At 46.8% G+C, this 19544-nt stretch overlaps 2 protein-coding genes across 3 annotated transcripts; both read left to right on the top strand.

Moving 5' to 3' along the window:
- Positions 1-3620: 3620 nt before the first annotated feature.
- Positions 3621-11423, top strand: LOC123063202 (coiled-coil domain-containing protein SCD2). 2 transcript variants are annotated; one of them, XM_044486936.1, is made up of 17 exons: positions 3621-4155; positions 4488-4675; positions 5765-5834; positions 6262-6303; positions 6392-6454; positions 6624-6673; positions 6752-6779; positions 7096-7170; positions 7258-7368; positions 7449-7509; positions 8737-8856; positions 8933-9069; positions 9575-9644; positions 10213-10254; positions 10385-10425; positions 10513-10639; positions 10999-11423. In XM_044486936.1, the coding sequence occupies exons 1-17, from the start codon at positions 3757-3759 to the stop codon at positions 11106-11108; spliced, it is 1734 nt and encodes a 577-aa protein (XP_044342871.1). In that variant the 5' UTR covers positions 3621-3756; the 3' UTR covers positions 11109-11423. The 2 variants fall into 2 exon arrangements, with proteins under 2 accessions (XP_044342871.1, XP_044342872.1); XM_044486937.1 differs by having other exon boundaries at positions 3622-4155; positions 8948-9069.
- A 4104-nt stretch (positions 11424-15527) lies between these two features.
- On the top strand, positions 15528-18658 carry LOC123063201 (transcription factor ICE1). The gene is made up of 4 exons (XM_044486935.1): positions 15528-16255; positions 17579-17815; positions 17939-18109; positions 18288-18658. Exons 1-4 carry the CDS (start codon positions 15596-15598, stop codon positions 18369-18371), a joined length of 1152 nt encoding a protein of 383 aa, XP_044342870.1. The 5' UTR covers positions 15528-15595; the 3' UTR covers positions 18372-18658.
- The last annotated feature ends 886 nt before the right edge of the window (positions 18659-19544 follow it).

Raw genomic sequence — 19544 nt, 5'->3', positions numbered from 1 at the left:
ACTTACTCGCTCAGTGATTTGCGCACCACTATGGCACCATGCGACGAGTTGCCTTAAGTGCCTGCAATACTTCGATACGGCCTTTTGGATGGTGTACCATCGATGGTTGAGAGACTTTGATTCATGGTTGCGAATGATCGCGTCGGAGTAGGGCGTGAAATGCTTGTGCTCATGGAGCCAAGTGTGAATGTGGGCCCAAAACCTTTTGCTCAGTGACATGGGTCGGATCGGGGCTGCATCGCACAACAGCTCGTCCTCTCACATGTTAAAACTTTCTCCTATACCCCTTTTCTTTGGATCGCCACCGAAATCATTCGGATCATCGTCCTCGTCGTCGTCCTCCTTCTTCCCCTGTTGTCCGGTGGCCCAATACTGTTGTTGTGTATCTGCGCCCAGATGGGTGTAGGTGCCAAACTGGTCCTGCTACGTGCCCGACTGGGTGTAGGTGCCGGAATGGGTGTAGCCCTGTTGCGTGCCCGGATGGGTGTAGGTGTCTGACTGGGTGGGCTCCGAGTCATCCACTTGCCCCCCCTCATAGCAACCTCCTCATCCGCCCCCTCATGGCTAATCTCGTACATCTCCCTATCCTCGTCATCGTACGTGGGATCTCCCGCTTTAGGCATACCAGCGAGCAGCGAGCGGGCACCCATCTGCTCCATGCCCGTCGTCCTCGTCCAGACAAGCTGCGGTGATGAACTCTTCGAGAAAAGTAGCGGCGCCGCGTTGATGTCGACGATGAAATGCACTTGCCCGATGGCGGTTGCCGTGGACTACCTACCGAGCTACTTGGCGGCGTAAAAGTACGGAGCCTTGTAATGCTCCAGCCATGGCGGCGTCTGCACGGTCGGCAACAGCCGCGGGGCACCGCGCCCCAGGCCCTGACCTTCACCACGTCTGCGACCAGCACGCCCACCACCACGTCTGCCACCAGCACGCCCTTCGCCGACCTTTTGCTTTATCAGTGTTTTCGCCTTTTGCGGCCTTCGCTTTGACGCAACGATTTTTGCCGTGTTGCCGAGTTGATCTTCCGGACAAGCGTGATGCTTGGATCCTCTACCACCTCCGTCTTTCGGTAGGGTCTCATCCGGTTCCATGCGTCGGCGGTGGGAGGGAAGAGGGTGGGGGAAAAGGGCGGGAACTGGGTGGACATCGGCGGGAGGGAAGAAGAGAGTGCGGGATTTTGTTGCCGAAACAGTGCGGCCAGCTACAAAAAGCGCGAGCTGTGTCTTAGTTTTGGGTGGGCCTAGGATGTTGAGTCCTACATGGCTCATGTCCGAACTCCCTCAAAGCCCCCTCAGGTTTGGTTCCGTTTTGTGGAAAAATTATGGCCCAGACTGCTCCCCGGAAGGACAGGGGTCAGTGTTGGATGGCTTGCGGGACTCGAACAGCTGCATCCGGACGGATATGGGCGGTTTGAGGATTGGTATTGGAGATGCCCTTAGTTGTATGACACTACTCAATTTTGTCACTAGAAGTTTCAACTACTCCTTTCGATCCATATAACCCACTAGATACATTCATTTCAACGAAGTAATATGAATCAGAGAGAGTACTTGAAAATGTCATCTTTTCGCTAAGTGTGTTTCGTTGTTGTGGAAAGAAGCCCTCGGCACCGGTCCTACATTTTTTTCTTTGTGGACCGAGGAGAAAGGGGGCTTGGCAGGAAGAGGATTGTACCATGAGAGAAGCACAGACGTCAACCCGCTTCAAATATGGAGCTTCACACCTTAATGAAGGAAAAATCGTAGTTTTCATAATTAGGCAAACGATGATAATCATGATACTATATCACAATGCTAGCCATCATATCCGATTTTTTAAAATACGCATAACAAGACATAATTGGGTAACCGCAAATTGAGACATTGAGTCCTAGACTCCTAGTGATGCTACCGTGTGTAGCACTGAAACTTCGTTTTCTTTTATCCACTGATGAGACTTCTCTGGGTAACTAGGGGTGTGGTCTTCCCTACGCCACCGATGCTCATCATCGACATTGCTCTCCCTCTGAGGTACACCATGGAGCCCGCTTTCTTCAGTCCGTTAGTTTTGTGTCCTCCCGCAGCAATCCTGACGGGATGCCGATATTCCTCAAGCACCTGCGGATCTGCCGCGCGGCCGCGTGCTCAAGCCCCATGCGGAGGCGACGTACGGTCCGTCGGATCAGACCGGCTCAGGCAACCAACGGTGGAAGAGGGACAAACAGATCTGTTCCGTTCGAGCGCGCCGCGCAGCGGATCGATCGGGGCGCACGCGGCGCCAGCGCGCACCGAGAACATCGCTCTCGGCCCCTGCGGCTAGAGATGTGGAAAACCAGACTGGAAATTCGCTCCGCGATTGTTGCACCCCGTTTCACTTTGCACGATACCCCCTGACCTTTCATGGTATTTGTTTATTAGTTTCCTTGCACTATTCGGCTGTAGAATGTTTGTGCTTTTGTTTTCAGATGTGTATATCACATGTGGATACAGTTGATAGAAAGAAGGCTAGGCTCTTTCTGTTTGCACATTATTTATATGCCGTATGTACGCAATGCACGCAAATTATAGTTGCTTTTTCGATGAAAAACATGGTTGCCAACAAGTGTTCGTTCGGGCCGGCCTTTCCATTATTCGCTAGATCTAGTTCCTTTAGATCAAGGTGTCTGATGATACGAACTTGTCATTCGGGATCGAGGTGCTTTTCATCTCATGTTTCGGTACTGTTTCACTTTTTCGGGGGCTATGTTCCACTTTCTAATTTTATGCACCAAACCAAGGTACCCTTAGAGCTATTGACCATGTGCCATTCTTTCATGCTTCAACTCCACTTCAACCTCCATTGGAGGCCTCGTCTCAGGTCCCGGGCTAGGCAGGTAATTGTGGAGACATGGAGTTCGGAGCTTTCTCGGCGTCTTTTGCCTATTTTAAAGGGCATGTTTTTTTACCGAATGCTTCGACTTTGTCTTCAACCTCCTCATATCCTCTTCGGGTAAAAAGAGGAACCTCTTTTCAAGTGACGTCTCTTTACTATGCTGGTGGGATCGTCACATGTTTCTAGTTGTAGGTGTGATTGGTACTAATCAACGGCGGACATAGCACCTCATATATAACGCCTCATGTGTGCTGACCTGGTCCTCAGGTGTCACGCAAGGACATGTGGAGGTTCCCTCGAGGGTGATTCTACACGTGTGCAGTGGTGATTGGCGAACCTACGTGTAGCTCGTGGGGCCAACCAGCCACAATTTTTCTATAACAACCCCTTGGTTATCTCGTTTTAATGTATCACTTCTTGTAACTTCAAAAGATTACCCATTCCCCTCGCGCAAGGTTTCCTGCTAGTGCCGCCATCTCACGTGAGTATAATACTCTATGAGGTGCGTTTGGCCTCACTTGGAATATTATATGTAAAACAAGCTCTTATATTTATCAAAAAAGCAATCACATGCAATTATATAATGTCTCACATTATAAACTCATTATAAACTCACTGTTGAAGATCACCCAAAAAGATAAATGACCTTGCAAAACCTTATTTTGAAACATGCGCAGCTGCTAAAAATGACTAAGACGAGGGGCTAAAATGCGAGAAGGCAAAAACCGAAAAACTCTACCGGAATCGCGAGCGTACTCTGCCCCACTACTACCTTCCACCACTTGCCGCCCCTGCCCCTGCCCGCCTCGCCATCTCCGCGTCGTGCTGCCGCGCGGCCTCCCCCCGTACCGCGCGCTCCCGGCGGCCCAGATCCCTCCCCGCTCCGGCGAGCCCGGGCCCGCCATGGACCGTCTCCGGGCGGGGAGCCCCGTCTACGGGCGGCAGCGCAGCGGGAGCAGCACGGGCTCCACCTCCCCGGGCGGCGTCTCCCCCTCGCACCACCGCTCCTCCTCCACCTCCTCCGCGGCCTCCCTCCCGGGCGGCGCCGCCGGCGGCGTCGGGGGCATCTCCAACGTGCGACGCACGCAGAACGTCGCCGCGCGCGCCGCGGCCGCCAGGCTCGCGCAGGTCATGGCCTCCCAGAGCGCCGCCGCGGCCGCCGGGGACGACGACGAAGAGGACGACTACGCCAACGACCACCCGCCCCCGCCCCCCGCCAGGTTCGGCAGCGGCGCCCGCGCGGGGCACGGCAGCAACGGCGTCTCCCTGCTCGGCCGCACCGCGAGATCTCCCTCCCCTGCGGTAATTCTGCTCCCCGGATCTCTCACTGGTCTCGCTAGAGCCTGCGTCCCTGCTTCGGATTCGGCTGTTTTGAGCTCGAGCTATGGGTGAATTTAGTCATGGCTGGTCAAATCGTGGTCAAATCGGTGTCAGAGCATGCGTCATTAGTTGAATTTGCGAATGAAGCTAGTTCCCATTGTCTAATGCCATGCGTATTTCTAGTCCCTTTTCATCGGGAGTGTTCGGCAGACTGATGAGTGATTACGATTTTTGAATTGGTGTCTCTGATCTGCTCAATTTGCTTGCTCTGTGTGTGGCCTTCTGCTAATTTGATCTCCTCGTGTTTTCATTAGTTAGGTCGGAACATTGTAGAGCCGCCTCCTACAGTCCGCTCAGCATCAGCCGGGAGGACAGCTGCCGTCGCATCACGACCGACCGCCACAGTGGTTCCACCGATCAAAACCAGCACTACGATCCGAACCCCATCTCCTATTCCGCCTGTGGCTGTGGAGTCTCCAGTGGAGCGCCCTCGACAGAAAAGGTACATGCAGTGACATACCCTCTGATCTGCAGAATGTGCATGTATGCTGGAGCTTTTACATAATGAACACATGATACCAGTGTGCGTCCGAGCAATAGCGAGTGAATTTTACTTCCTTGTGCCACTTATATTAGAATAAGTGATGATACTAGCTTACTGAATTAATCAACTCTTCCTATGGCCTTAATTTGAGTTGACTTGTCATTAGGTCTTTTTACATGTTGTAGTTAATGAAGTTCTGGTATGGCCAATGTTTATTTAATATTACCCAGCATGATGATGTAACAATTAAATGTAGCATTAACATATGATCCAACCCTTATGTGTCCGTTAACCAACAGGTAAGCTTCTGGGATGTTATTTGTAAATGATGTCATTGCCACATCAGTATCATAAGTTGGAACATCTGTTACAGCAGAGAGCTTTTGATCTTCTTCTACCTAATAAATTGAAGCATTGAGTCCAGTTATGCATGCATGCTAGCCTACTAGGTGTTGCAGTGGTTACTGATGTGACTGAAATGAAAAAAAACATCTCATCCAAATTGTGAATCTGATTTTAGATTAGGTCAACATCATGGCTATGTGAGTAGTATGCCTCGTGTGCAGTAAGACATTACTGTGCTTTGCTGACTCGTGCTGCATAATCTATTTAGTTGCCGGAAGTATTACCAGTTATAGCAAATCATTGGTTTTGACGCCCTAAAATGGAGGTTACCGATTAGTTAATACATCTACAGGCATCACATCATTTGAAATGCAGTACCACCTCGGATGTAGAAAATAATATAGGTGAAAAAACTGAAAGCGTAAATTCATGGGAAGAAGCGTATTGTGACGGTGAACCCGACAAAGTCAATCCGTGCTTTATTATTAGGGAGATTTAAATAATTCAACATCATGTGAAATTCACTCCTACATTTTCTGTATGTTACCATGGGCACTGCATTTCTTGTTGCATTTGCGCATCGAAATTTTTGAATTACCACATTATTAAATTCTTTTTCTAGCTTGAGTTTCCCTGCACCCCTTTTCTATATATCCTAATTGAAAGAGCAACATGTACATGTTTTGACCTTTCCTGCTCCAGGTTTGATACAGCGCCAATTAACTCTAGAGAATCAGCGCCACGGAGAGAGTCATCTACGCTTCAAGACGAGGTTTTCTTTTTTCTATGGAAACTACTCCATCCGTTTCTAACCAGATACATTCTAATTCTTTTGCACAGAAACCAAGGAACATATGCAAATATCCCTATTTCTCACTCAAGACATTCATTAGGACACCTATTCTCGTCTGGGTTACTAGTCTGTAGTAGTAAATGACTTCGGAATAACAATTTAGACAATGAAGATGAGGGGCATCCCAGGGAAAAGAGATGGTACAGAAGGTCACATTGATATTGTGCAATCTCATGTTTCTAGGAACAAATTTGAAAGCTGGAATGGCATGTTTTGGGGAACAGAGGAAGTAGTATTTGAATTTATTCATAGTTTCTGGTTTAGCTGTTAGATTTTTTTTACTAGAGAACTGAATAGTTGAAAAGTGCATAAGCTATATGAAGACTAATGCACTGATGTCTTACAGCTTGATATGCTACAAGAGGAGAATGAAAGTGTTCTAGACAAGGTAATGACAAACACCATCATTATAGTGCGATGCACTAATATTTTCTATGACGGGCTTATCTGAGCTTATTCTGAATCTGGAACAACAGTTACGGCGTGCTGAAGAAAAATGCGAGGAAGCTGAAGCTAGGGCCAAGGAGCTTGAGAAACAGGTGAAATTAGGATCCACTAGTCAAAAAAATCTCCTGATATGTTTTATATTTTGACATGTTTGCTCATTTGTGAAACGTATTTTGAGTCAAGAGAATGCTCGTGTTCCTTGCAAAAATGAGCTCTACGCACCTTATGTTCGCTAATATCATAATTTATTAATATACGAAGGTAGCTGCTCTTGGAGACGGGGTATCCTTAGAAGCTCGCCTCTTGAGCAGGTTTGTTTCATGCCTCAATATGCCAATTTCACAAGTCCAGAACTGGTCATAGCATAACATTTACATGAATGCTGGCAGGAAGGAAGCGGCACTTAAACAGCGGGAGGTTAGTTATTCTTGTGTTCTACTCATGGGTTGCTGCCAAGTCACCTTTTCATTCGTTTATTTAGCCAGGATCTTGATGTGTATGGTGAAATTGCCTCTAAAATATCGTCTATTATTCAAACAAGAGGACAAATCCTCTGCAGAACTCCCATGCTATCGTTTCATAGTTGTTGTTGTGTCGAAATGCATATCGCCATGCTAGATCCTTACTCCAAAATTTTGCCGAATGAGTGATCTTCTGTATGCATTTAACAGTTGAAGAGTTGGTCAACACTTGAGTGATCTTCTGTATTTTATTTGTATATATGTGTCCATAGGCTGCACTAAAGGCTGCAAGGGAATCAAATGATGGTAGAAATGGAGAAGTATCAACAATAAAGCATGAACTTGAGGTAATGATACTCAACATCCGGCAGCTTTTGTTGGTTTGTATATGGTCTTATATTTAACTCATTTGTGTTCATCCATGCATTAAACAGTCTGCCAAAGAGGAGGTTGCAGCTGTTATGGACCAGCTAAAGGAGGCAGAGTCCGAAACAAAGGCCCTCCGATCCATGACTCAGAGAATGATCTTAACCCAAGAAGAAATGGTTGGTCTGATTTATGTATGATCGTAATCACTTTGTTTGTTTTTGACATGGATTTTGATCTATTTGGAACTTTATGCTAGGAAGAGGTCGTCCTGAAAAGGTGCTGGCTTGCACGTTATTGGGGCTTAGCGGTTCAATATGGTAAGTTGCCTAAGAAACCATTTTAGTGGAATATTGTTCAACATGATGCCATTGTCCAGTTGCCCAGTATGATCTATTCTCTAATGATGCTCCCTAGGCATTTACTGAAATCAAAGATTATGTGCATTCATGATGCGAATAATCTCTGGAGAAATGTTACCTACTGCCCTCTCTTGAAATGATGTTGACTGGCTTGGCTTATTAAACTGAGAACTGTAGGGGAGGCCTTGACACTAAATTATCAATACATTGATGATACAAATGCACAAGAGTCTTTTTGTGTGTTTGTGTTGGGGGGGGGGGGGGGGGGGGGCTAAGCTAAAAATGTGCATATTTTATAACTATCGTGAAAAGCCAAATCTAGTTAAAGTTGGATAAATTTATATCCAATGGTTTTGCTCTCACATCTTATCTCGTATATTTTGGAACACAACAATATGTCTCTCTGCAACTGATGAAAAAAAGAACAGTTATCCAAACGCCCTCACGTATCTACAAGCAGCTCAACCAAACACGATTGCCATGATTTACCACAATGCCAATGGAGCTATAGATTACAAAACAAAGTCTTGAAAACAGTAGGAATGCATAGGATATCACCCTGTTACAGAATAAAATAAAGGAAAGTAAAATAAGCTAAGCACCAACAGGAAGGGCGCCGAAGAGGAATATAGAGGCAATTTTACATGGATGGGATGCTTCCTTAGATAGCTAGCTTCCATGGATATTCAGCAGGTATTTTGACTGCATGGTTGATGTTTTAGCCTTGTTAGGCTGGCCTGATGTCCTAGAGACTCTTTTGCACCTTGCTCCATGGCTGACAAAAGATTAAGTGTCATGTGGACTGTGGTAGGATCAAATGAGAGCTAATTAGTTATAAGGACTTTGTAATTTTGTGCTATCTATTTTTTAAGTGCAAAAGTGGTCATAGATTATAGTTTGCCTGTGGATACTAATAATCTGTGGTGTCAGTAGGGTAGTCACATTAGACTAGTGGAGCTAACCAGCCAATTGCCAACCAGTCCAGGCCAGCCCAACTATGTGTAGGGCTGGATCTATGCCTTATATTAGGGGACCGAAAGGAACATGACCTGGCAAAGGCTCTGCCTGGAAAAATGCTTAAGTCTAGTTCACACGAGCAACGGAGCAAGCAAGGCTATTTTTTGCATGTATTTCTATTCCTATCCTGGTTTTTGGTTATCTGATGGCCTCCTTATAAACTTGAAGGAGTTTATCCCGAGATCGCGGTGTCAAAGCATGAACATTGGTCATCTTTAGCCCCTCTTCCTCTCGAGGTTGTTCTCTCTGCTGGTCAAAAGGCTATTAAGGAGGAGCCTCGTAAGCAAGGTAAGTCTGCACTTTTATACTGTATAAGTTGTAGATCCCAGTTTATTCCATGCACACTCCAATGAACTTTTCTTAGAATTCATTCAAGCAGGTGAGGATGATGCTCAGAGGAGAAATAGGCTTGTGCGAGATATGAGTGATGTAATGGGAGAAGGCAACATCGAGAGCATGCTCTCAGTTGAAATGGGACTTAGGGAGCTTTCATCTTTGAAGGTACCCGTCTTCTCTTGTACCAACTTATGTTAACTTTCTATTTTGTATTTTCTAGATTTCTCAATTGCCAAACTGCAGTTGTACACTTGCAAACTTAAAATGTAGGAACAAGCTTCTGCAGCAAAACTGGCGGGGCATTAGCTGGCTTGCACGTTATTGGGCAAACTAATTATGCTCGCTAGGCAGTTAATAGCTCTTCTAATATTCTGCGAAGTTTATCTTAGCCTCTCCTGATTTAGCACAATGGAATGCGGAAACATAATCTAGTTTGTTGGCAGAATTTTCCTTCTGCCAAAAGTAGGAAGGGATCGATGGGAATTCTAATGCAACCGTGGGGCTCAAAAGTATCATTTGTATGGGGACTCTTTCAACTATTGTACAAATGACACAGGCCATATGTGCACTTTTGCTCTTTTATAACCGTACAGTTCCTCTCCTTTCTGCAACTGCTCACTGGCTTTGCTTAGCCGTCAATGTGGTCCTCATTTTAGTTATTGTCATGTAGGTGGAAGATGCTGTTGTGGTTGCACTTGGTCAGCACCGGAGACCTAGCATAGTTCGGCAATTCACATCAGGTTTGCTTTTTTTTTTTCCGATTAGTTCAATCATGCAGAACTGCTTCCTTACTATGCATGGTGGTGGTACAGCTTTATTATTAGGCTTGACTTTAATTAACAAATTGTAATCCAATTTATTTGCTTCTTCCTTTATCTGCTTTTAAGTCTACACTGTAGTGGCAGGGTGACCTGTGACGCTTAATTTTTTTAACATAACTATTTTTAAGGCTCATCAGCAAAACTTTGTACGGTATGATTAAAAGGGAAAACACCTTATTAACAATCAATAGTGTCTCGTGCCGAAGTTTGAGATTTCCATGTCCTATAATGTGGTGTCCATTTGAAACATTACACATCCCTCACATAATCAATGGTCTTTCCAATAACTGTTTCACTAATATCCAGACTTGGTAGTGGTCATTACTCATTACATGAAACAAAGAAGTGTTGATTGTAGGGGAATCATCTGCAGGTGCATGCACTATATTTTTTCCGTAGGAAATAATGATTTCCCAGTGAGTCAATTCAAATGCAATTACGTGTCCTTGCTTGCATTCGAACTAAGCAAGTTAAAATTCCTTTTCAGATTATAAATCACCTGGCGAACCTAAATTCTTGGAGGCATTTGGTAATACATCCTTCTTTTTTCTTATAGATTATCTTTCTGAACTTTCCTTTTACAGTTTGACATTGTATTATATGTATACATTTAACTTGATTTTAATTCCGTTAAACTGAAACTACTTGACATATTGCAGACCTTAGCAACGAGGAGGCGGAGGATGTTAGCTTCAAGCATGTAAGCCTTCAGTAATGTGAATTGTCGACTTTTTTTTGTCTTCCAAATATTACTTGTTATTTATGGACTCCATACCACCAAATGCAGGCATGGCTTATATACTTCTGGAGAAGAGCCAAAACTCATGGTATCGAGGAAGATATTGCTGACGAACGGCTTCAGTTTTGGATTGCTCGCAACGCGGTTGCTCCAAATTCTCATGATGCTATAGATGGTATGATGCTTGTTCCCTATTACTGTTGAAAAACTAACCATTGGCAGGTACCTGTGTTAAACGCTTAGTTTATCTCAATATTTAATTAGATTGTTCTTAGAAGCCATTTCATGATTTCAGTAGTGATTTGAAGGGAACCAAAAGAATGTTGTAATTTTATTTATGCATAAACCAGATAAGTTTCCTGTACAGAAGCATTTTCAGCGTTCCCTGCTGTATTATATGTTCTCCGACTGTTGTATTTTTCTATTGATTTGTAGCTGGTTTCATGCATGCCATCCAACTTTTCTGGGTCAATAAATATATGCCATGATTTCCATTCTCTGTTTTACTGAACAATGTGAGCCTTGTCACTGCAGTGGAGCGAGGTCTGACGGAGCTCAGGAAGTTGGGCATAGAGCAGCAGTTGTGGGAGGGCACGCGTGCAGACATCGACGAAGCAGCCTCAGCGGCGATGGGGGACGAATAGGGAGGGCACGCGTCATGAATTCATGATCGATTGTCTATGCTAGTGTATCATCCCAGTTTTGGACAAACGGGAGCTCCGGTTCCCAGCAGGTCTTCAGGCCCTTGGTATACCATCAAATCGAATGAGTCTCCGAGCACGCAGCGATGCGTCAGTCCTACAGCGTCGAGCAATGGACTTTGTCCAGATTCCGAAGATGTTTGTGTAGCCGATTTTATCTCTTTGTTGCATTAGTTCCGTGAAATGTGTAATTGGCTTTGTCCTGGCAAAGACGATGATGACCTCACCTCAGCTGGTAATTGTGAATTTCTGTGATTACTCCGTCTCCCATGCTTACTCAGCTACCTGGCCTCACGAACTGAACTGATGAAAAAAGTGCAAGCTATCTTGTGTACGTGCTTCACCGAGAGAGAAAAAAAAGAGATGGGCCACCTGTTAAACTAGCGTTGGTTATCCACTTGTCCTGCGGAGCTTCAGCTGTGATCTGTGTGGTAAAGACTGGCCTTATCATGAAATCTGAATCCTTCTTCGATGCACAGTGAGCTGACTTTCTCCGCGGATTGATGCAGGGTATGAAGTTGAGATGGGAACGCGACTATTTGCAGTCCATGCTACGGAGACGGTTGGACGGGCGCGTCGTCAAAAGGAAGAAAGAAAGCTACGTTCCGCTCTGCTGTCTCACCGTCCGTCCCTCTCGCTAGTCACATGACCTGCGATTTCCATACACCCCTGGAATGGACAGAGCCCAACTCAAACTCGTCCTGCACGGACGCCACATTGCGAAACCCAGTACGTTTTCGGTCGAGGCTCTTATCGTGTTTGCTTGTTTCTCCGTCATGATTACCAAAGACCCTGTCTACACACACCACGACCGCGACGGATTCTCCTCGACGGCGTGCTTCGTCGGGGTGGAGTGGCGGGTGGTTCTCCACCGGTTTCCTGGCAACGAGGGCAGAGCCCGCGGCGCGTCGCTGGCCGGCGGCGATTGGCGTGGATGACGGACGGTCCGGTCCGGTCCACACCATACGCGCTGGGAATTGATCGCCTTGTCGATCCATCCATCGATCGCTGGACGCATCCATCTCTTCTTCTTTTTGGGGGGTGGAGGGTCAAGAATGGTTTAGGGGCTTCACGGGAAGCCTGGGACGCGCTGCCGCTCTCCGGCGCTCGCCTTTGCTGCCTCCTATTTATTCCCCACTCCCTTTCATACCTCGCGCCCCTGGGCATTCATTCGTCCATCCATGGTGGCCGTGGACGCTCATTCCCTCGCCTACACGTTAAAGCCAGCCAGCCAGCCAGCGATCCATCGACCGATCGATCGGGCCTCGCTGTCGTACCGTCGCCGTCTCATACGGTTGGCGTTCGCCACTGCTTGCTAGCTAGCCAGCCAGTGCTTTCTACTATACCTTAGACCGCAGTTAGGTAGAGCTATGTATCTACACTGTATGCGTGCGTACGTGCAGGGAAAAATACATGCATGCATGCTTGCTTGCATGCATGCATGAAGAACCAAACATCATTTCTCGTCCGTCGAGCGCACGCAGAATAACTGATCATGATACCGCATGCATGCCTGCCTCCTGGATATACCACGACATATATTTATCTGCTTCTTTATGTGTTATGTATACTTGCGCACGATGGCCTCGGCATGGCATGTATCTATGTATGATGATGTGCATTGCGTAGATGTTGATGTAGTTCTGACTTCTGAATGATGATGGTACGTACTCCAGGGTATAGACGATGGACGACAGTTCTACTGCTTGTATGCAGCTGGCTCCTCCAAGTTGCAGCTACAAGTGGCCCTCTCAAACCAATCAATGGTTTCGATCTAATCAAATCTTGCTAGCTGTAGCTGTACAAAGTTGCAACCGACCTTTCAGCGGCACGTATCTGAGATGTACAGGGAGTTTAAACAGCGGCGATCACATTCATGCCCCTTCAACGGCTGAATCGCATTAACTAATTCAGTGGCGCATTCATTTGTACTTCTATCTGAGGGAGGTACGTTCCTACTAAAACAACATTAATTTGTTCTAAAGAAAGTACTCCAAAAATATGAATATTAGTATTAAAACTGCACCTAATATTTTGTAAGGGAGGTAGTAATCTGCACAAATAATAGTCTCCTTGTTTATCCTGTCTTTACTGACTTCTATTTTTTCTTTGTTTAGACAAACCTCAAAGAATTTTATTTTTGCAACGAAGATTTATTAACCTATAGAGTTTTTTACATGAACCCTATCCTGCCATACCTGTCTAAGAGGTAATAATACTATTAGCCATCATATGACAAAAAAGGTACAATTTGGGCGTGTCCAAACATTTCTCACGATAGGAATCCAATGAACTTGTGACTTGGTCATACATAACAGCTAATCGAATTGGCGTCTCGTGTGTGCTCTAGAAAATGACCACCTATGCATGATAAGTATCCAATCAACTTGCAACTTATCGTACGACAACAAATTGCTTTACGATAGTTGAACTCGTAAATTCACTTATACCGTATCACAAGTTGTCGCAGCGGACCGATTAACAATGAGCTGCTTTAGTGTGTGAACTTGTCGGCTTGTGATTTAGTTCTTCAATCATATATCAAGTAGTCGCATCAGATTGATATTTATTTTAAACAATGGAAGATAAACTCGTGGTCTCTGGAGGTACGATGCACACAACCAACTTGGCATCGCGTAATTTCTCCGATGGTAGTAGCTCGCATAGTGTCCACATCAAATTAGGCCGGCGAACGACAAGAAAAATTGAACTCCCTTCCTCTCGCTTTGCACACATGTGAGTCCTGGCGGGGAGGGCAAACCTTTTTGAGTTTTTCTCTCCAATAATTCCATTCCATTGTGTTGCATCCGATGATGTTCTCTTTCTCAGCTCCGGCAGGGTCACAAGATGCATGGGAGAGCTTGTAATTGGCATTGTGCACATACACACTCACTCACACACTCGAGGGGCTGAGGAGGAATTCAATCATGTACCCTTCCCTCATTCTCAAACCGTGAACAGAATGATCTCCCTTTTTTACCACATTTTTTTAGAGAAGCATGCAACCATTGAACTATCATGTGAATAAAGATAATGCAAGCAAACAACCCAAACTATGGCTAATATATCATATCCGGCGGCAGCCGCACTTAGAGGAAAGCTAGAGTTGGATTTATGTTGAATAGGTGGAGGCCAGGAACTACATTTTTCGTAGTTATGCGGCAACAACTATACCTATCGAGTTGGTGATGATATACGTCTGGAACACCACATAAATACGTTCTGTTAACCGACTTTCGTGCCATACACAAAATTGAAACAAATTTTTGTTACACAATTTAGCCAAAGCCGAGACAAGTTAGTTTTGCAAAGTGAGTGGCAAAGCATTTCTTGCTTCTTTTCGTGGTTCGAAGTAAGCCTCTCTTTTTTGTTTGCAGTACGCTTCTCTTTTTTTTTTTGTTTGAAGGTTATCTTGTGGGCAAACACTACAAGAAAAACCAACAGAGAGCATTTGATTTTTTGCACAACACCCTTCAAAGATAATGAGAAACAAAAAGGTCAGCTCATTCTCCATCCGTGGCACCGCACACGTGTCGCCCTGCCAGCAAAACCTTTCTTGTAAAAACTTGCGATGTTTAATCTCCTCCCGTCCTTCCATCTTAGCTCACCCACAGGAAACCTTCATGCCAACTCACTATTTGATCCTTCGATTAGGTGCAACAACTTTCATTTGCTACAAGACGGCGCAAACGTTGCGTAAAAACAAAACTCATGTTTTTTTTATGTTGAAGAAGACAAAAGCTTACTGTTCCCAAGTGATGCATACACGCACTCCATCTCCATGTAAGAAACCATGGCGCAGGGCACACAGAATTCTCATGCTTTTCGTGTCCGCCGAATCTTCCGCTACTTTTACATGTCACATATATACGTGTGCCTAGCCATCGACAAACATATTCTTGGCTATGGTCCATATATCACTCTTCCAAGAAGAACCATACTTCTCCGCAAGAAAAACGGGCTATACTTGCAAAACTAAAAATAAATCACACCTCAGGTTACCGGTGGAGTGGCGGAGTTGGGGAGGAGGCAATGGCCCTAGTCACCACGGTTCAAATTTCGCGCCAAAATGCATTTAACAATGAGGAATTTTGCGAGTTTCACGAAGTATGCCTCCTCGCAAAATTTCCTCATTTTATCTCTTTTAAACGTAGAAATGTGTTAAGGAGGCATACTTGTTTTCACCGGTTGCCTTGACGGTCGGATGTGCCTTTGAGATTCGTGCGACGGTGCATCGGACGGCCATGATTTCCAAAAGCGTCTGGATGTAACATATTTTAGCTGTACACGCTGCCACTGGCCTCTGCGTGCCTATAAGAAGGGAAGGTAGCAGCCCGAACCCAGTACCCAAGGAGGGTTGGAGTTGCAGAGATAAGTTGTAGTAACTGACCGTGCGAACTTGCCAAGAATCCGTGGGAGGGGAGGGCGTGATGGAGAACTCGGCGGCGGCGGTGGGGGTGGAGAAGGAGGACGAGCTGGTGGGAGGCGGCGGCGGGGGCGACTGGGGGTACCTCACGTCGGAGGCGATGGCGACGGCCGGGTTCCCGGCGTTCGGGTTCCCCTGCGGCGCCAGGGGCGGCGTCACGCCCGCGCCGACCTCGGCGTCGCTGCTCATGTCCATGGAGCACGCCGCGCTGTTCGACTACAACGCGGCCTTCCCGTCGTCGTCGTCCTCCGCCGCCGCCGCGCCCCCGGCCTACCACGACTTCGGCTCCGGCGGCAACCCCTTCAACGTCGACGCCCCGCCGTTCCTTCTTGAGCCCCCGCCGCCGCTGACGGCGGCGCCGGGAGGGCAGAAAGGGGGGTTCTTGGCGCCCCCGCTGTCGGCGTTCGGCGACGGCATGGGGTGGGACGACGAGGACGAGCTGGATCAGCAGAGCGTGGACGCCTCCTCCTTGGGGGTCTCGGCCTCGCTGGAGAATGCCGTGGTCGGCGCGCCGGGGGGAGGTGGCGGTGGCGGCGGCGGCGGCAACGGCAAGGGCAAGAAGAAGGGGATGCCGGCCAAGAACCTGATGGCGGAGCGGCGGCGCAGGAAGAAGCTCAACGACCGCCTCTACATGCTGCGCTCCGTGGTGCCCAAGATCAGCAAGGTGAGGAATGCCCCCGCCGTCATTTCTGTGGAAATTAATCACCTACTTGTTCCTATACATATTATTGTCAATTTACAAGTTCTAGTTCATGATGTGAGTATAGTAGGATGGATTGTTACTGCACTTGATGGTGAATTTTGGTGCTGAATTCTTGAATTGGGATGAATTTATGTCACAAAAGTACCCATTTTTAGTTGTAGATCTATGTCACTCTTAGTGTCATGTTGGTTCTTATCTAGTACCATGTCCAGGAAGTAATAAAACTTGTACATTATCTGAAAAGAAAATCTATAGCGGTGTTTCGAGCGCGGGAAATTTTCTTATGCCTTGCAGGAATTGAACTTATTCACGTGAAATGGGAGCGATAAAACTATTCCATCGTCCGCAAAATCTCTTGGCCCCGTTCGGAGCGCGGGAATTTTCTTGTTGAACTTGTTCACGTGAAACGGGGAGCAATAAAACCCTTCCATTATCTAAATAATCTTTAGGCTCCTTGAAATTCATGCGTTGCAAAACATTTTTTTTTGTCATGACAAATTCATGGAAATTTAGCACCATGAATCCCTTCTCATCTTGTTAAATGTTTGTCTTACTGTTCTGCCTTGGTAGATTTCAGTACTGAACCTACTACCAGCCAAGTGTGTTTCTTGGTGATTTTTTCTTTTGATGTTTGCTTAATGGTGCAAACTGAACACAGTGCCATGCACAAGGTGTTATCTAAAGCCACCTGCCACTGGATAACCCACAAAGCTCCTTTTTTCCCCTTGTGTACTTGACAGTTGTTCAAGCGTTGGAGGTTTCTGTTTTTGTTTGTTTCCTTGGAAAAGTCCAATTTCTGCATGTTTTGGCGTGTAAAGTGCATTTTCCTGCAGTTGTTCCATGTAATCAGCTTACTTTTCTTCGCAATCATCAGGATAGTTTTGAACAGTAAACAAGGATCTTCTCTGAAGTAAATCTCATGGTGCATATGACATGTTACAGTCTAGCCATTTTCCTAGTGTATCAGCAGAACATGATTATGTCAAGATGTTACTAATTCTAAGTTTCTAACAGTGTTTGCATGGTTGTATGCTACATCCTCTGTTTCTAAATACAACAGTGTTTGCATAGTTATAACAGAGGTAGTAATTTGTAGTAGTTGATCGGCAGCTCATGACCACTTCTGTTTTCCTGTGCAATCCAACAATTTTCCTAGCATATCGACAGAACGTAGTTATTATGTGTAAAAATGCTGTTAATTCTAACAGTCTTTGCACTGTTGCATGATGATTTGTAGTGGTTGATCAGCAGCTCATCACCTGTTTCCTTCTCCTGTGTCATCAGATGGACAGGGCTTCAATCCTTGGTGACGCAATTGACTACCTGAAGGAGCTCCTGCAGAGGATCAGTGATCTCCACTCCGAGCTCGAGTCTGCTCCCAGCTCTGCTGCACTGGGTGGACCATCGACAGCTAATAGCTTCCTCCCGTCGACGCCCACCCTGCAGCCGTTCCCCGGCCGCATCAAGGAGGAGCGGTGCCCGCCGGCCCCGTTCCCTAGCCCCAGCGGCCAGCAGGCGACGGTCAGTTCATTTCTTTCTGCCATGCCATGGAGCTTGATGCTCCTTTTCCATTGTGTCATTCATTGTGTATGAACCGAGCAGTGGAACTCAAGTCTGTTTGATTGGTTGTGTGTGTGTGTTCAGGTTGAGGTGAGGATGAGGGAAGGGCAGGCGGTGAACATCCACATGTTCTGCGCGCGCAGGCCGGGCATCCTGCTGTCCACCATGAGGGCGCTGGACAGCCTCGGCCTCGACATCGAGCAGGCCGTCATCAGCTGCTTCGACGGCTTCGCCATGGACGTCTTCCGCGCCGAGGTTCGTTTGTAATTCCCGCCCAAAAAACCCTCTCCTCTGCTCCACTGTGCAGCTGTGGCGATGCATGCTGATCCTGTCGGTGACAGTGCCCATTTCGATCAGATGAAACCTTACCGTTGCTTGCTGTTCACCACCTTTATGGTCTGGTCTGATCCGTTCTGTTGTTCTGGGTGTCCAGCAATGCAGGGACGGCCCTGGGCTCCTGCCGGAGGAAATTAAGGCCGTGCTCCTGCACTGCGCCGGTCTCCAGAACGCGATGTAGGCGAGTGAACCCCGGGAGACAAGACCGTCAGGACGGTGATGATGATGATCGTGGCCGTTGGATGGTCTCTATCTCCTCTCTGCCTCGCCAGGATGATGCTAGATGTACAAAACTTTGTGCTGCTCCTTGTTTTTTACCAGTTTCTTGGACAACTTCATGGGATGAGGCTCGCCATCTCCCTCCCCGCAGACATGAGACCGGGATCTCGGTCGATCTTCTCCCTCTGGTGCTGTGAACCTGTGTGATGTAATGGTTATCTTTTCCTACCGTTGAACTATCTCCAGTCAGTCGGTCCTCCATGGTGTCCATGGTGAAATGAGATGAGGCGAAATATGAGGCGAGCGCACACCCCACGGCCATGGCGTCGTCATGGTCGTGCCCGCATGTTTCCAAGAGACTCAGCCTGTCAGGGGACAATGATTGCATGCATGGTTGCAGCTCGTAGCACGCTGCAGACGAGCTGCGGCCGGACCGAATTGATTTCTCTGGCCGCTTGTGATTACTGTTTTTTGAATGAACTATGGCCTCTTGTGGTTTATTATGCAATACGAAGTGTTTCTGTAGCATTTGCAGGCCGGCCGGCTGAACTGGTCATCATACATAGCCCATGTGCGACCCTGAGGCGAATGGGGGATTAGTTGGGGATCGGATTGGCTGCTTCTCTGCGATGCATGAATGCTGGATTTGGCAGGATTATGCGTGTGTGTGTGTGCGTACGTACTTGAATGCATGCAGCCATGCAGGCAGCAGAGGGCGGTTCTTGAATTCTGCCGTCTCTATATGCCAGTGCCACAGGCGGCGGCAAGATTTGCAGGTGCAGCAATGCCGCAGTCGTGGCTTGGCTTCACAGTAAGTTGAGTGGATTTGACCGTTCGTCCTGCCACATGGAAAACAGGAGGAGACTGGACATGAGTTTTAAAAATATATATATATATATACTGGTAGTTACCCCCTAGCTATTTGCCCTCCACGTGTCCTCCACTGTACCATCAGGTCGACCACGAAGTGGAATATGGGTTAACGGGTGCGTGGAATCCAATAGCTAGCAACTAATTTAATTTTTGTAATATAATAATCCGGCAAGGTACGTGGAACTGCCTCCTTATTTTTTGCCAACGTACATCCAACAAACTGCTTGTTAGATAAGCACATGAATGTGTGAATACAAAAAAC

The sequence above is a fragment of the Triticum aestivum genome, chromosome 3A (assembly GCF_018294505.1).
Source record: "Triticum aestivum cultivar Chinese Spring chromosome 3A, IWGSC CS RefSeq v2.1, whole genome shotgun sequence".
Classification (NCBI taxonomy): domain Eukaryota; kingdom Viridiplantae; phylum Streptophyta; class Magnoliopsida; order Poales; family Poaceae; genus Triticum; species Triticum aestivum.
The sequence above is the reverse complement of the archived record's forward strand: the minus strand, read 5'-3'. Positions and strand labels throughout refer to the sequence as shown.

What these genes read in the sequence shown, in the direction of transcription:
- LOC123063202 (XM_044486936.1), top strand. Translation starts at nt 3,757, where the DNA reads ATGGACCGTCTCCGGGCGGGGAGCCCCGTCTACGGGCGGCAGCGCAGC. An exon ending in TCTTAACCCAAGAAGAAATG is followed by an intron (nt 7,369 to 7,448) that starts GTTGGTCTGATT and finishes ACTTTATGCTAG; the next exon opens with GAAGAGGTCGTCCTGAAAAG. An exon ending in AGTTCGGCAATTCACATCAG is followed by an intron (nt 9,645 to 10,212) that starts GTTTGCTTTTTT and finishes ATTCCTTTTCAG; the next exon opens with ATTATAAATCACCTGGCGAA.
- LOC123063201 (XM_044486935.1), top strand. Translation starts at nt 15,596, where the DNA reads ATGGAGAACTCGGCGGCGGCGGTGGGGGTGGAGAAGGAGGACGAGCTG. An exon ending in CCAGCGGCCAGCAGGCGACG is followed by an intron (nt 17,816 to 17,938) that starts GTCAGTTCATTT and finishes GTGTGTGTTCAG; the next exon opens with GTTGAGGTGAGGATGAGGGA. An exon ending in TGGACGTCTTCCGCGCCGAG is followed by an intron (nt 18,110 to 18,287) that starts GTTCGTTTGTAA and finishes CTGGGTGTCCAG; the next exon opens with CAATGCAGGGACGGCCCTGG.